Below are 17,591 nucleotides of genomic sequence, written 5' to 3'. Positions count from 1 at the left end.
TCTGCACCAGGTGCTTCGAGGTGCAGCTGTTTAGAGACTGTGTTAGGGAACTGCAGCTCGATGCCCTTCAGCTTGTTAGGGAAACTGAACAGGTGATAGACAGGATCTACAGGGAGGTAGTCACCCCAAGGCTACAGGAGACAGATAAATGGATGACTGTCAGGAGAAGGAAGGGAGAACGTCAGATAGTGGAGATTACCTCTGTGGCTGTCCCCCTCAACAATAAGTATTCTATTTTGAGTACTGTTGGTGGCGGGAGGGTGGGGAGTGGGTAGTGGGAACCTACCTGGGGGAAGCAACAGCAGCCGTGCCTCTGACACCGAGTCTGGCCCTGTGGCCCAGAAGCGTAGGGAATTGAGGAGGATGACAGCAATAATAAGAGATTCTATAGTTAGGGGGATAGATAGGTGATTCTGTGGACACGAAAAATAAACACAGACGGTAGTTTGCCTCCCAGGTGCCAGGGTCCATGATATTTCTAAACGACTCCTCAAATAAATTCTTTGGGTTATATACCCAGGTACTGATCCAGCAGAAGATGTTTTAAATATCATGCACCTGTCCATTAAGCCTGAAATAGGTATGCAACAAGTAGCATTTGAATCTGATTTTAACGTTGCCACTATCTTGTTTACTTGCCAACACTATGATATACCAGTTTTAGGAATCCCTGAATTCCTGTAGGTACGTAAAAGGCCTTTCTATGCTGCAATGCTGACTTCTATGCCTCTTTCATCTTCTTTGTTTGGGAATCGATCTTTTTTTAGAATACCAATATTAGAAAACCCTGTCCAAACATGATTGAACAAGACTACGTAGTAAACTAAAAGTTACTTTAACTTCACAGCTTCCTCAAATGTTCCCAGATGAAAACTTGGAAAGTGCCATTCCAGAAATCAACAGCCATGACTTTTGCACAGAGGAGAGAAAACTTGTGGATCTGGAGCCTTACCTCAGGTAAAAATCTCAATTACATGATCAGTTAGTATTTAAAATAATAAAATATATTATATCCTGAAGTTCTCTTGATTCTGGAATTAAAGCAATAAATGTTGGAAGTGCTTAGCTCATTAGACAGCACTTAAGGAAAGAGAAGTGGAGTTCTGACAAAGACTCTTCAAACCAAAGTGTTAACTCTCTTCCCTTTCCATTGATCCTACCAGGCCTGTTGAGTGTTTCAAATATTTTCTGACTTCTACAGATTTAAGCTTCTTGCTTTTTTGTTTTATCACCCTGTGGAAGAAATGATGTTGAAACATATAATGTAGAATGTAATAACAGAGCACACTGAGAGAAAAAAAAAGAATTGAGCAGAGTTCTTTCAAAATGAAGCTGGGGGAAGAGTATACAGAGTGTATTTGGATTTTCAGAGGCTATTGATTAGGTCCTGCACTTAACATGGTAATTGGCAATAAAACAAATCATTCTCATCTTGATATGCTTAAGATCAGTGCTTAACCCCAACTTTTTGCATCAATGATTTGGCTCAGGTTATGTTTTCAAATTTGCTCACAAGCTAAGTATATGTAAGCATGTAAGACAATTTAAAGATGCATCAAAGAAATAATGACAAGTTGAATGACAGATGGGCAAAGTAGGAAAAATGTGATGTTATCCACTTTGGCATACTTTATAGAAAAACAGACTATTTGTTGAATGGTAAGAAATTGTGCAATATTGAGTGTCAAAAGAACCTGGCTGTGCTTGTATACAAGTTGTCAATATAAGATGCTTCAAACGATTATACGGCAAATGGTATGTTAGCCTTTATTACAAAATAATTTCAATACAGCAGAAAGGAGGTCTTCTTTCAGTTCTATAGATCTTAATTGATCATCAGCTTTGTATCCACTGAAAATATGGATCTCTCTGTGTGGCTATCCATCCCATAGGATGATTATGGTTCCTTTCAGTCAGTTAGTGGGGTTTGATATGTGCGTGAGGATACCCCACTCCTCAGAAAGGAACAGTGTGTGCTTGAATGGATTTTAGGTGAGTAGGGGGTTGCACAGGTCCAGACCCACCCTCTCGACATCCCCTCCCGGATCCAGTGGCACGGTGGGGTCCAAGACGGCTGGGGGAAGTTCGGTTGCAGTGAATGGCTAGACCAAGCTTCGATGCAAGGGATGCCCTTTCCGCACTTCACGGCACGTGTTTGCTAGATGGCCGTTGACCCTACGAGAGGGTTCATCCACCCTTTGACAGATCTTGTTTTTCGTCCTGCAGGGAGTCTAGCCACCCTCCTCACCAGACAAACCTAGTGGTGGAGCCGGTTTAGTCGCCGACTACCTGACCATGCGACATGCCGCTGAAAATATGGATATATTGTACTTAGTCACCTAATTCAAATCTTTGAACAGCTAGGGCTTCACCATGGTTTAATGTGGTACCCTACTAGTTACAGGCCCCCAGTCCAAAAATGTTTCTTATTGCAGAAAACAAACTACTGGAGGAAAGAAAATAATAACCTCCTGTGGTGGGGAACGGGGGTAGGTGACGGGGGAAGAAATTATTAATATTTCAGGTCAAGACCCTGCATCAGAACTGAGAATGGAGAGGGAAGATAGCCGGAATAAAGAGGAGCACAGAAGGGTAAGACAGGGGTCGGTAGATGATGTGGACCAAGGAGGGGTGAGGAATGATGGCCAGATAGAGCTGGATAGGGGAGGACATGGTGCATGAAGAGACTGGAGGGTAATAAGTTGGGACACAAAAGCTATGGCTGCTGGGATCTCATAACGTTCTATGAACACTTCTTCATTGTTCCTTTTTTTGCACTACTTGTTTTGCAACTTATACTGATTTTGTCATTGCATTGTACCTCTCCCACAAAAAAGCTGAATTTCACATCATATAGGCAATTACAATAAATTGCTTCTGAATCTGATTCTGATAATTAAGTCAGATGATAATGGAAATTATTTAAGAAAGAGATGGCAAATGGAACCAGATGGGGGAATAAATCTGATAGGTGAATTATGTGATTGTGGACTACCTCATATTCTACCTGGATTATCTACAGCCTAACAACATGAACACTGAACTTTCCATTTTCAGGAAATCCGTATCCTTTTGTTTACTGTGAATAATTGAGACCTCTTTTTCATTTACTCTATTTCTTGAACTTGTGCTCTCACCTTCCTCTCCCTCTACAAAGAGAATTTCCCATGTTTCCTGAAAAAAGGCAGAATGAAGAAGTGTTCATAGAATGTTATGAGATCCCAGCAGCCATAGCTTTTGTGTCCCAACTTATTACCCTCCAGTCTCTTCATGCACCATGTCCTCCCTCCATCCAGCTCTATCTAGCCATCATTTCTCACCCCTCCTTGGTCCTCATCAAACTGACCCCTGTCTTACCCTCCTGTGCTCCTCTTTATTCCGGCTATCTTCCCTCTCCATGAAAGTAGTGTGAATAGCCATTTATATAGAAATATTTTATAAGTAAACAAGATTGAGTTAAACATTCTAAGCTGTTTAACTTGTGGGAGAGATGGGCAAAATGAAAGTGGAGCAGAAAGATGTCAACAAAATAGAGAGAGTAGAGAGGAGACTTACTAAAATGTTACCTGGCTTTCATCTCCTAAGTTACAGAGAAAGGTTGAACAAGTTGGGTTTCTTTGGAGCGTAGAAGGTTGAGGGGGGAGGGGGATCGATAGAGTTGACGTGGATAGGCTTTTTCCATTGAGAGTGGGGGAGATTCAAACAAGAGGACATGAGTTGAGAGTTAAAGGGCAAAAGTTGAGGGGTAACATGAGGGGGGAACTTCTTTACTCAGAGAGTGGTAGCTGTGTGGAACGAGCTTCCAGCAAAAGTGGTTGAGGCAGGTTAGATGCTGTCATTTAAAATTAAATTGGATAGCTATATAGACAGGAAAGGTATGGAGGGTTATGGGCTGAGTGCAGGTCGGTGGGACTAGGTGAGAGTAAGAGTTCAGCACAGACTAGAAGGGCCGAGATGGCCTGTTTCTGTGCTGTAATGGTTATATTAAGGGATGTGATAAAGGCAGCAGAGAAGAAAGATCTTTGTTCAGAAAATAAAGTTAAGAAAGTTTGGATGGAGATACTTGTTTTTGTTCATTTGTTTTTAGTCCTCCTAAAGTAATTGTAGTATGAACAAAGATCTTTCTTCTTTGCTGCCTTTATCACATTCCTTAATATCTGCTCCACTTTCAGTTTGCCCATCTCTCCCACAAGTTAAACAGCTTAGAATGTCTAACTCAATCTTGTTTACTTATAAAATGCACTGATCGTCATAAAAACAACATACTACAATTACTTATTAGGTTTCCTAGTCTATATATAAAGTCTCCTGTTCTATTATCCTTGTTACATTGCTCATCTAACTGCCTGATTCATACTGTCCCCTGCAATACTGTTAGGAGGCCTAAAAACAAATGAACAAAAACACGCATCTCCATCCAAACTTTCTTAACTTTGACAATCAGTACATTTAAGAAACAAGGGAACAGTCCATTTTCGATCAAGCATTGTGCAAAGAAAAAGCTTTAATGGAGAATCTGATAGCTAAGGTGTTTCTAGAGACTAACTACACCTCCTCCTGCCTTGTATGTTGTAAGGGTGATAAATGTTCTTTGAACTTCGAACTTTTTTGAACTTTGATCTGCTTTTGGGGGGGGGGGGGTTCTATTCCAGGATATCTGTAAAATGTCTTTTTTTCAGGAAACAAGAGAAATTCTATCTGTTCACTTTAGAGGGAGAGGAAGGTGAGAGCACAAGTTCAAGAAATAGAGGAAATGAAAAAGAGATCTCAGTTATTCACAGTAAACAGAAGGATAGGGATTTCCTGAAAATGGAAAGTTCAGTGTTCCTATTGTTAGGCTGTAGATAATCCAGGTAGAATATGAGGTAGTCCACAGTCACATAATTCACCTATCAGATTTATTCCCCCATCTGGTTCCATTTGCCACCTCTTTCTTAAATAATTCCCATTATCATCTGACTTAATTATCAGAAACAGATTCAGAAGCAATTTATTTTAATTGCCTATGTCATATGAAATTCGGCTTTTTTGTGGCAGGGGTACAATGCAATTACATAAAATTAGTATAAATTACAAAACAAATAGTGCAAAAAAAAGAATAATGGCTCATTAGCTAACTCTGTGAACAGCCACATGACTTAGCAGTGAGAAGGCCACCTTTCATAAACAATATCCTTCTCTGATTGCTGTGATTTGGAGTTCAACCAAACAAGAACATTGCGTTGTTCTGATTGAGTGAGTGCTGTGTAAATACTGCCTATACACAATTATTGATAGTCCAGAAGTGACAGATGGTACACCAGCATAAAATTATAAAGAAAATATATTTACAAAATTTTCAACTTTAACAAAGATGTTACAGTAAAAGAAAAGAAAAATAAAAGGGGCCATTACAGTTAAACCAGTCCAATGTGCACATAAATGTTGGAGCTCATTCTGGAGTAGCCATGGGAGTATCCATGGGAGTATCTCTTTACTCACGCTCTAGACCCAGAGTCTACGTGAAAGCAGCCGCCACATTCCGAACTTTCCTTGAAGACATCTCAAACTGACTGTCCCTTGGGAGTATCAGCGCTTCCTCCTTGGAGCTATTCATTTACACAAAGCACTTCTTGCAATGGGGACTCTCTAACGGCATTCTGCAGCATTTTCTCTTAGGCCCCACTCTGCAGCTCCTGCCAAAAGACCACAACCCAGACTACTGCCCTTCAGCAAACTCTTCCCCATAGTTCTAGAACCTTCTGTCATATCCCACAATCCTGATTGGGTGACACACATTTCTAAGTTGGACAACATGGCTCCTCATCATTAACTGAAGCCAAAACACTCCTTCCAGCATGGCACACTGATTTTACAGAAAGCTGCTAGAATAAACTATCTCACAGCAAAGCAGTAGAAATCTGAATGAGGGCATTACACTACTTATTCACATATTTTGTTATATGTGTGATATATAAATGACAAAATACCTTCAATTTTGTCTGTGCCATTTATCCCCTACTCCAACTCTCTGATTAGAAGTATTCTTTAATGTTTACGCTGTCCCTCTGTCCCTTCCTGACAGACTATGGCTATCATTTCCATTTTGCTACCATATACCACTATACATCTTTTTTTAAGTTTATAAATTTCCCCTCACCCACCCCCCAACTATCTTGTTTTAAGCTTTATCTATCATCATAATTTTTCAGTTTTCTGAGATACTGGCCTGACTCCATTCTAATGAAACCCATTCCCATGGGGCAGTCCCAGTGAGTCCTGATAAAGGGTTTTGACCTGAAGTGTCAACAGTTCCTTTCCTCCTACAGTTGTGTTCCTCCAGCTGATTGTTTGTTGTTGCAATGTAACAGACCCAACTTTCTTCAGTACTGGTGCCAGAGCCTCATAACTGAAACCCATTTCTCCTACAGCATCCATGAGCCAGGCAGGATTTTCTGATATAATTTATCCTTGGCCAATTTGCAGAAGTTTTTATTAATAATCCAGAAATTATTGCCTTTGTTTTTCTGCTTTTAAATTTGATCTCTTGCTGCTCATATCCCTTCAGGGGAACCTCTTCCTTTATCCTATCAATATCATGATCTTCCACCAAGTGCTTTTCCAGCCCCAAGGAACTATCTTCAACACTAGTCTCAGGAAGGCAAAACAATCTTCAGACCTTAGGCTTTCACCCTAAATCTCAAATTATAGTGATCCCAATAACAATATTTTGTTTTCTCCAACATGAATGGCAACTCCACGATGCTGTTGTTACTTTGCTTGTTTGCTTTGAGGTCTTTGCTCTCATGCACAAAGGCTGGAAGAAACTCATACTCATTGGACAAATGCAAGAGCTGAAACTCCTAACAATACCTTCTGGATACCCATGTCTACCCTGCTTATGATCAAGTGTTTTTTTTTTCTACCTCTTGACCTGGCAGTACTTAATCTCAGGGGTGTAACTGCTCCTTAAACAATATATCCAAGTAATTTTCTCCCTTGATACATTGCAGTATTCAAATCTCAGACTCCTCCTCTTTAAATCCAATGTGTTGTTCCTCTCAAGATGCAGACATTTACCACTGATATGGTTGGTAGGGATTCAAATTGTTTTCCATCATCTCCATATCCTACAGCTGCAATGCATCAACTGATTTGGCCATTTTAAAATTTTATTTAATTAAGTTAATTTATTTAATCACTATCACTACAACCTCTCTGAGGTTCCTTACTCACCAAAGTCCAACTTTGGAGGATGTACTAAAACATACCACATTGTTAGGCATATTAACAATTATATTCCCATATTCCCATTCGAATCACCTTGCTTCTAGCTGGTTACCCAATTAACTGGGAAATTAAAAGTAAATTAAACAAATACACTTTTAAAGCGGGCATGTGGCCAAGTGGTTAAGGCATTGGACTAGCGACCCGAAGGTCGTGAGTTCGAGCCCCAGCTGAGGCAAAATGTTGTACAAGGCACTTAATCACACATTGCTGTGCGACAACCTTGCCCAGGCCTGCACCCTGGAGAGTGAAGACTTTTCAGGCACAGATCCATGGTCTCGTAAGACTAACGGATGCCTTTTACACTTTTAAAATGGACTTGCACTAACCCCTTACTTAGTCTGTGCTCATTTACACTTAGAAAAACAGAGGCATTTTAGATTCAGCTGATAAACAAAGTAACATGTCCAGTCTTATTACAACATGTGTGTTAGAATTTTTAATATTCTTAACATTTGCCTGGAGCACCACTTTATGGGCATAATCAAAAAGCTGTCCAGACCTCAGTGTCTGACTACAGTTTTTTTCGATGCTGTTATTACACAGAAAGAGCTGACAAAAGAATGAAATCCCAACTGACATAATCCCAAGAACAACAATCTATAAATGAGATGGAGAGTGTTTTAAGTGCTACTCTGAACTTTAAATGCAAACCTAATTTAAGCTACAAACGTATACTACCGACCACAGTATACAACAGTTCAACCGGTATTTAAAGCCAGAAAAGAGCTTTTAAACTTCTTTAGGGTTAATTTCAAATTAATAGTTATATTTTTATGTTTGTAGGTTTTTAATGTAAGCTGTCTGCTTAAAAAATATTTTCCCCTTTGTATTGGTTGTGCTCTTATTGGAGGAAAAGCCCAATATCTTAATTTTGTAAGTGTAAAGGCCCTTTTCCTCTTCTAGTGTTGATTACAGATGATAGTACTATAAACAGCTAGTATGCTTTAACTTAATTGACCATTGTATTGTGTAATCAGCATTTCAAAATGAAACCATTGTAGTATTAATTGTCCTGTACATTTATTTTACTGAATTTATATTTTGTCAGATATTTGATATCCTTGCCTTCTCATATGATCAAAACTGACCACATACAGAAATTTTTCAGCACCACAACAGTTAATCAGACCAGCCAGCATCTGAGTAAGTAACTTGATACAGTTTTTTTTTGTTTTATGTTTTTGCATGAAATGCAATAGGATTTCATCAAAAAACTGAATCAGCAGTCAGGCATTTACTGTGCGAGTAGCACAAATTTTAGAAATTTATTCCTGGCTTTCTGAATGTAGTATGCAAGAAAGTGAAGAGACTGGCATCCAAACACAGAGACATCAAATAGCAGGGAATACACACTTTGATGTCTCTTCTGAAAAGTTGTTTTACACACTTAGCTAGATCTTAACAGAGTGTTGAGGTGGAATTCACTATGAGTTTAAATGTGCACTAGCTCATATGGTTCTTTGCTAGAAACCATTGCCTTCCAGTTAAGTACTCCTTATTACATGTTCTTTCTATTTTATGTGTTTTGTTTTTGTGGAAAATGTTGCTGTGCTCTTTGAGGTTTGTTTTCAGAGGTTATATAACACCGACTCTGTGCTTTATGAGATTTTCCTGTCTAGGCATGTAAAGGCGTATGGCAAGTATTGCTGGAGTATTATCAAATCAGTAAAAGATGCCCTCTGATCTGACCAAAACTTGCTGGTCTTCCAGTGCTTAGAGCTGTCTGTGATAGTCTGTTATCACTGGGACATTACAAACCTAGGATGTCATTCTGAGGGACACACTGATGTTTGGTACAGTCACAGCAAATGTAGAAAGGGGAGAACAGTATCATTTAAGGGCCTGTTGCTTACTGAGGGGCTGTCGTTCATTAAAAGAAAACCCTTGGGATCTTGGATTCAAGATTCTTTGCTGAAGGAATGTATAGAAAGGCATATTTATGTCGTACTGATGTCATGTAATGATGCAGCATTTTCTGAAAGTGGTGACAATTGAATGTCCTGTATCAGAATCAGAATTAGGTTTATTATCACCAGCATGTGATGTGAAATTTGTTAACTTAGCAGCAGCAGTTTAATGCAATACATAATCTAGCAGAGAGAGAAATAATAATAATAAATAAAATAAAACATAATAATAAATAACAAGCAAATCAGTTATGTATATTGAATAGATTTTTTTAAATGTGCAGAAGCAGAAATATTGTATATTTAAAAAAAAAGTGAGGTAGTGTCCAAAGCATCAATGTCCATTTAGGAATCAGATGACAGAGGGGAAGAAGCTGTTCCTGAATCGCTGAGTGTGTGTCTTCAGTGATGGTAACAGTGAGCAAAAGGCAGGCCCTGGGTGCTGGAGTTCCTTAATAATGGATGCTGCCTTTCTGAGACATCGCTCCCTAAAGGTGTCCTGGGTACTTTGTAGGCTAGTGCCCAAGATGGAGCTGACTAGATTTACAACCTTCTGCAGCTTCTTTCGGTCCTGTGCAATAGCCTCTCCATACCAGACAGTGATGCAGCCTGTCAGGATGCTCTCCACGTTACAACTATAGAGGTTTTTGAGATGCCAAATCTCTTCAAACCACTGTCTTGCCTTCTTGCCTTCTTTATAACTACCTGGATATTTTGGGACCAGGTTAGATCCTCAGAGATCTTGACACCGAAGAACTTGAAGCTGCTCACTCTCTCCACTTTGAGGATTGGTATGTGCTCCTTTGTCTTATCCTTCCTGTAGTCTACAATCAGCTCTTTCATCTTACTGATGTTGAGTGCCAGATTGTTGCTGTGGTACCATTCCACTAGTTGGCATATCTCACTTCTGTACGCCCTCTTGAGATTCTACCAACAATGGTTGTATCGTCAGTAAATTTGTAGATGGTATTTAAGCTATGTCTAGCCACACAGTCATGTGTATACAGAGAGTAGAGCAGTGGGCTAAGCACACACCCCTAAGGCGCGCCAGTGTTGATCGTCAGCGAGGAGGATATGTTATCACCAATCCGCACAAACTGTGGTCTTCCGGTTAGGAAGTCAAGGATCCATTTGCAGAGGGAGGTACAGAGGCCCAGGTTCTGCAACTTCTTAATCAGGATTGTGGGAATGATGGTATTAAATGCTGAGCTATAGTCAATGAACAGCATCCTGACGTAGGTGTTTGTGTTGTCTAGGTGGTCTAAAGCCTTGTGGGGAGCCATTGAGATTGTATCTGCCGTTGACCTATTGTGGCGATAGGCAAATTTTTGCAAATTCTATGAATAAAGAAGGATTTATGAAATTAAAACTATGTTCTTTCCCATCTCATCCCATCGTCTTTTCCCGTCCTGGAGATACCCCCAGAATCTCAGGTTCTTCCTGTGTGCCTACCTGTACCAGTACAGCTAAGAGTCCCTGAAATACAAGTGTTCTGCAAACAGATCACTGCATTTATGTTGATAATCATTGATTCCTCAATGGACATATTTTTATAGTACACTTATTTGTAAAAAAAGATATGGACTGGGGCTGACTTCATGAGTACATAAATCCAGAAACTGCAAATCAGCAGATAACAAGGTGTAATTTTGTTTTAGGTGCCAACCAGTTTCTAGCCTTGTCCTTCTTTGTTTCCTCTTCCTCTGTCTTTTGAAGTCAAAAGCTGGGGATTCAAATTCCTGTGCTTTTTGAGCAAATGTAAAAGTAGAAAATTTGACTGTATCCTAAAAGTAGATTGGAATATGAGCTTCACTTAAGATCAGTTGCTATTAACTGGTTATAAATGTCATAACTGCTTTAAAAGACCTACTTTTCTCATAAAAATAGAGCTTATAACAGATTTATTTTTTATGTATGACATATACCCGACCTCTTTTGCTGGTATTTTGATAACAGAAAGTTCCGCTTCTTGTATTGAGTTTATCACCTTGGTTGTCAGTTTCTATTCTGCTCTCAGCAAAGCCAAAAGTAGATTGGATGACTGCATTTTTTTTTTGAAACAGCTGAAATGTGACCACGAATTTCCAACTATCTGATGCATTAATTCTTCATCTTTTTGCTTCACTCAGATCCCTCCACTTTTTGTTTAAAACAGTTTTGTTCTGAGCTCAAGTACTTCCATCTTCTGTACATAATTATTGACAAACTTCAACTCATTCAGAACACAGCTGCTAGACTTTTAACTAAAACTAGGATGAGGGAGCGTATCACTCCCATCCTATCTACTCTGCATTGGCTTCCTGTATCTTTTAAAATTGATTTTGAAGTTCTCTTATTTGTTTTGAAGCTCTTAATGGTCTAGGACCAGAGTACATCACAGAACCACTTTTGTTTTATAATCGTCCTCAAACAATCAGGTCTTCTTCTGCTGGTCACTTAAATTTAAACAGTCTCTCTCAAAAGATAATTGGCTTCTTTGAATTATGCTCCTAAATTCTGGAATTCAATTATTCTCAGATGGTACTTATGCACACCAGCTCAAAATCTATTTATTTAAACTTGGTTTTAACAAACATCTTTTTATCTTTTATTTTTATGTTTGCACTTTATCGGTATGAAGAGGGTTCTCTATACCAGTTATTATTATCAATGAACTACAGTCAATATATTTCCATCAATTTTGTTTGAGATTTCTAGCATTTGCTCCACAATCCTGTGATGATTTCTCATAATTATTTGTCAAATGCCACTTCCTCAAACATTTGTTCTCTTTCATCACCTACGATCACCTTGCACCGTTACTCTTTCCACTTCAAAGTTGCTGGTGAACGCAGCAGGCCAGGCAGCATCTCTAGGAAGAGGTACAGTCGACGTTTCAGGCCGAGACCCTTCGTCCTGACTATTATACTATTACAGCCTCAATATGCAGTGTTGCATTGGTCATTATGTGACCCCAGACTAAATCTACAATTGGGAAAAATAAATTCATTTGGAACACCTTCTTGTAAATTGTGTGACCACAGAAACATACAAGGCAAATAAGTTTTTATTGGCGTGCATCTCATCTAAACCCTCTCAAGTAAGTTTGTTTCTGCAATAGTTACACATTAGCTAGAGCTCCACAATGATGGTTGGAGGCAGGACAAATATGCCCAGGTTCCCCAAGTTTTAAAAAAAAGTACATTATGATAGACCTTAATGTCCAAGCGTTATTCAGAGCTTAATGTTTTCTAAGTCAGTGGTGATAGAATCCTACCTTGTAGATGCCATTATTCTAGCAGTGATGGCTGATCTCTGTCATGTATGTCATTTTGCAGCAGACCTTTCCAATAAGAAGGCCAGTGGGGTTTTCTGCTGCTTGAGAAGTTCTCTCGTCATCATTATTGGCCAATGTTCCTCTATTCTTATCTCCTCTATCCACTCTTCCTCCTCTTTCAGAGCATTTTTCACTTTCAAGATCTCAGGCAAAGCTCATCCTTAATAATGCATTCCAACATCTTCCCAACCATTAAAGTCAGGCTAATTGCTTGTAATTCCCTTTCTTCTGCCTTCCTCCTTTCTTAAAAAGTGGAGTGGCATTTGCTGTTTTCCAGTCCTCCGGAACTATTCCAGAACCTAGTGATTCTTGAAAGATCATTACTAATACCTCCTAAATCTCCTCAACTACCTCTTTCAGAACTCTGGGATGTAGTTCCATCTGATCCAGGTGACTTATCTACTTTCAGATCTTTCAGCTTCTCAAGCACCTTCTCCTTAGTAATAGCAACTACACTCACTTATGCCCTCTGTCGATCTGAGGAGTTCACATTAAAAACATTACTTATTAAATGTAGTCACCATTCCACATGAAAGGCTGGACCTTAGAGATTATCCTTTGGTTTCTGATTCCTTTCTATGGTTCAACTAATGTAGCAGTACATTCTTACAATGACATCTAGTAAAGATTTGGGAGTCCATGGGCAGCATCTTTGGAACCCTTGAGATGAAATTCTGGTAACTCTAACCTCAGTACTTTCCTGAGGGAGTTGAGTATCATCATCTGCTGCATGCTTCATTATCTTACCTAACCTTTGCAAGAAGTCTTCCAGGAGGGAGATAAAAAGTTCAGGTAAAATTAGATGCAAAGAGGAGGATGTGGGCAGATAGTGATGAAGTATGCCTTTCTCTGGAGATGCTTGTTGTGTGAAGATTCTCTAGAAAAATCCACTCTGCATGTTGAATACTCTAACAAGTAGAAAATATCTTGGGATCTATGAATATTTCCTGGCTTTTACATGCCATTTTGGCTGTAGTTAATCTCACCAGGAATTGGTTTTGTAGGCATGGTGCTATGAAAGATTCCACTTCAGACCATTTCAGGCTCTTCTGAAATAAAGGAGAGGTTACAGAGAAAGCATCATTTGCTTTTTGTTTTACTTAAACCCATGCTTAAAGATGGATCAAAGATAGTTCTATCACTGTCCACTGGAGTCATGAAGAGTTCAATACACACTTAGAAGAATTATGAAGTTGCCTTGTCTTGCCTTGTGCCCTTAACTCCCGGTGGAGTCGTCGGGGTGCTGTCATTACAAGCTTTGCACCAGTCTGTTCCATCTGTTGCGGTTGTGTGCCAGAGCCTGGGTCCCCACAGATGTTTTCCCTGTCTGTTCTTTAATATTGTCCGTCCATCTTTTCCTCTGTCTACCTCTCCTTCTTTTCCCCTCCACAGTTCCTTGTAGAACGGTCTTTGTAAGGCCACTGGATCTTGTTACGTGGCTGTACCATTTCAGCTTTCTTTTCTTCACCGTTGTGAGAAGGTCTTCATGGGGGGCCAGTGTGGTGCTGGATGGTCTTGTGGACCTGCTCGTTTGTGATGTGGCCCGAGTATGAGATACCCAATATGTTGCGGTAACATCTCATTTCCAATGCCTGTATCTTCCTCGTTAGCTCTGCTGTGAGGGTCCATGTCTCACAAGCGTACAGGATGATGGAGAATACCAATGCATGCAGGAGTCTGATCTTGTACTTCATGGTGGTGTTGCTGTTTCTCCATATTGTCTTGAGTTTGGATAGTGCAGTCATTGTCTGTGCGGTTCTTGCCAGGACTTCTGGTTTTGATCCTTTATCACTGATGATTGCCCACGGGTATTTAAACTGCTGCACTGTCTCAAGTTTTTGACCATGGACTGAGATGTATGTTGTGATGGCACCGTTGGCATTTGCCATGAGCTTGGTTTTCTCAGCACTTATTTCCATTCCAAACTTTGTGGAGGCTCTGTCAAGATGGCTGACCAGGTTGGCCAGTTCGTCTTCTTTTCCTGCAAGTCCATCAATGTCGTCAGCAAATCTTAGGTTTGTGAGGTTCTTCCCTCCGATGCTGACTGTGCCCTCATGATCTTCAAGGGCAACACTCATGATTCATTCCAGGAAGATGTTGAAGAGAGTGGGGGAGAGGAGGCAGCCCTGACGGACTTCTACAGATTGGAACCACTCCCCGATGGTGCCCTGAGCGAGTACTGCACTGGTTGCCTTGGTGTAAAGCTGATGGATTGTATGAATCAGCTTCTGCCCCATGTTGAATTTCTTCATGGTGGTCCATAAGGCATCATGCCAGACTCTGTCAAATGCCTTCTTGAAGTCTGTGAAGACGTGACTGAACTCTCTCTGGTGCTGAAGGTGTTTCTCACAGGGGGTGCAGAGGTTGAAAGTCTGCTCAGTGGTGCTTCTGCCCTTATGGAAGCCTGCTTCTTTCTCGGCAATGATGTCTTCTGCCTGAGGTCTCAGTCTGTTCAAGATGATTCTGAGTATTACCTTGCTTACATGGCTGATCAAACTGATGGTATGGTAATTCTGGCAGTGTTGGAGATTGCCTTTCTTGGGAGGCACAGATATCAACGACTAAGTCCAAGGTGTTGGCCATTCATCTGTCTGCCAGATCTTATTGCAGATGGTGGTAAGCATGTCTATCATGGCCTCTCCTCCATGCTTCAGCAGTTAAGCAAGGATGTTGTTAACTCCTGCTGACTTCCCACACTTCAGTGATCGTATTGCAGCTTCAACTTCTTCACACATGATTGGATAGTCTTCCTCATTGGAAGATTCCTGCACATTCAGCACACAATCAACTAATTTCATTGTGGATATTTGCAGAGAATGCTTCGACATTCTCTCATTAATTATGGAGTTTGGGTGATCCTAATCAGCAATTAGCTGTGAGATGTGGTCGTTAATTGCAGAAATGCTGAGAATGACCCTGACCCTGACCTCCGTGGACTAAGAAGTCAACTCATACTAGAAAAGTGACTTCTGCTTGAGGTCACAGAAGCTCATAGATCCCATGGAGGATAAAAAATGTAGTTTTTACATTGGTCCATTAAATATCATGAGATGTCAGCAAAAGCAAGATCATGTTGTTTTGTGAATAACTAAGAACAGTCATTTACAAGAGAAAATCTGTAGATCCTGGAAATCCGAGCAACGTACACAAAATGCTGGAGGAACTCAACAGGCCAGGCAGCATCTATGGAAAAAAGTACAGCTGATGTTTCAGGCCGAAACCCTTCAGCAGGACTCCTGCTGAAGAACAGTCATTTTTTTTCAGATCTGTGAGGTTGAAAATCCCACCAAAGATGACATTTGCATGTTCCACTACCGTCGACATATATTTTTAATTTTGGGAAGAAAGTGTAAAGGAAAATTAAGACCTTGGCAAAAGAATAAATAAACAAAATTTCTTGATTAATTTTAAGATATGCAGAAATGTGGGCAAAATTGTTCTACTCATGGTTAAGCTAACTTTTAACAGTACAGTACAATATTTATGGAGTTGTGTGAATGTATTTCTAGCCCCCTGACTTCAACAACATTACTGAGTAGCCTTTTCAAAATCACATATTAAGAAGAAAGAGTAACTGCATTTCATGGGTACAACAAATTTCATACCAGAGTTTGAAAAACAATAGTTCTCTCCTGGTGAACTTGCCTTATACAAATGTGAAAGCATGAGCCAACAACAAAAAATCCTCTAAATATAATTTTTAAAATATTTTTAACTATGAAGAATATGTTCATGATGATTGTGGTTGTGTAGCTTTGAATTCTATCTGTAGAGTAAAGATACATAAGCTACATCTTTAACATGTGTTGTAATGTATTTTTCTATTCAGATACCAATCCCATACCAGTGATGTTACACAAAGCTAACGCAAGCAATGGTGCAGCTGTAAGGTAAGTGTAGATTTATGCATGGCAGCATTATAGCAAATAAATATAAATAACTGGCTGAATGGTCATTAATAATTTAATAATTAATCTGATTTATTAAAGGATACCAAATGGCCTAATTCTACTCCTATATCTTATGGTCTTATGTACATTTATTCATTAAAATGTTAATGTTACTTCTGCAAATCAAATTGTCTTTTTTGTATGTTTTTGTATTTCTGTGCAGAACTTGTTTTCCTCATTGCTCATATTTGAAACTTTATCACCTTTCTTATCAAAAATTAGATTTTGAAGATGAGAAATCTCTGATTATTTTTGCCTATTAAACATCTTATCAGTTTACATTCTAATCAATTTTTTTCTTGTATTGAAATACATTGAATTTGCTTTCTACTCCACAAGAATACAGTAAACTTGCCCAATAGAGTTATTTGGATGTTTAGTTACTTTTATGCAGAAATATAAAAAAAAAGTTTGTAGAAAAAACTAAAGGCTTTTTTTTTAAAAACATATTAATACAAAATTATATTCTCATTTTTCATTGCCATAGCTTGATATTAGTTTGGCTTTGGCTTATACTTCAAATAAGCTTGGTTAGTTTGCCACAAAATACTGTATTAGGATTAAAAGCTTCAGAGTTACAAACTACAAGCACTTACTGGTATTGGGGAAGGCCTTTCCTGTGATTGACTGGGCTGTATCCATTACTACCGTTCAAGGGCGTTGGTGTTTCAATACCAGTCAGTATACTTACTCTCCACTGTTCATCAAAAGATGTTTGTTAAAATTTTAGATGATATGCTGAACCTATGCAAATTTCCAAGAAAGTAGAGGCGCTGTGCTGCCTTCTGAGTAATGGCACTCATTTTCTGGATCCAGGACAGATCTTCTGAAATGACAATGTCGAGGAATTTAACTTGCTGACCTTCACCACCTCTGATCTCCCAATAGGGACTGACTCATAGACTTCCAGTTTTCTCCACCTGTAGTCAATAATCAGCTCTTTGGTTTTGATGACGTTGAGTGAGAGGTTGTTGTGGCACCATTCAGCCAGATTTTCACTCTTCCTTCTACATGCTGATTCATCACCATCTTTGATTCAGCCCAGAATAGTCAGTCAAACTTAAATATGGCATTGGAGCTGTACTTGGCCTCACAGCTAAACGTGTAAGGTTAGTAGAGTAGGGGACTAAGCACACAGCCTAGTGATGC

The 17,591-nt window shown here is 39.5% G+C and overlaps 1 protein-coding gene across 1 annotated transcript in view; it reads left to right on the top strand.

Moving 5' to 3' along the window:
* Window positions 1-17,591, top strand: part of zcchc14 (zinc finger, CCHC domain containing 14) — a 151,634-nt gene that overhangs the window by 71,674 nt on the left and 62,369 nt on the right. The window contains exons 5-7 of the mRNA XM_072279717.1: window positions 848-957; window positions 8,318-8,412; window positions 16,322-16,382. Of these exons, the coding sequence (XP_072135818.1) occupies window positions 848-957; window positions 8,318-8,412; window positions 16,322-16,382 (266 nt within the window). The remainder of the gene's footprint in view (window positions 1-847; window positions 958-8,317; window positions 8,413-16,321; window positions 16,383-17,591) is intronic.

The sequence above is a fragment of the Mobula birostris genome, chromosome 15 (assembly GCF_030028105.1).
Source record: "Mobula birostris isolate sMobBir1 chromosome 15, sMobBir1.hap1, whole genome shotgun sequence".
NCBI classification, from domain to species: Eukaryota; Metazoa; Chordata; class Chondrichthyes; order Myliobatiformes; family Myliobatidae; genus Mobula; species Mobula birostris.
Note: the sequence above shows the minus strand (reverse complement) of the source record. Positions and strands in the feature narration are given on the sequence as shown.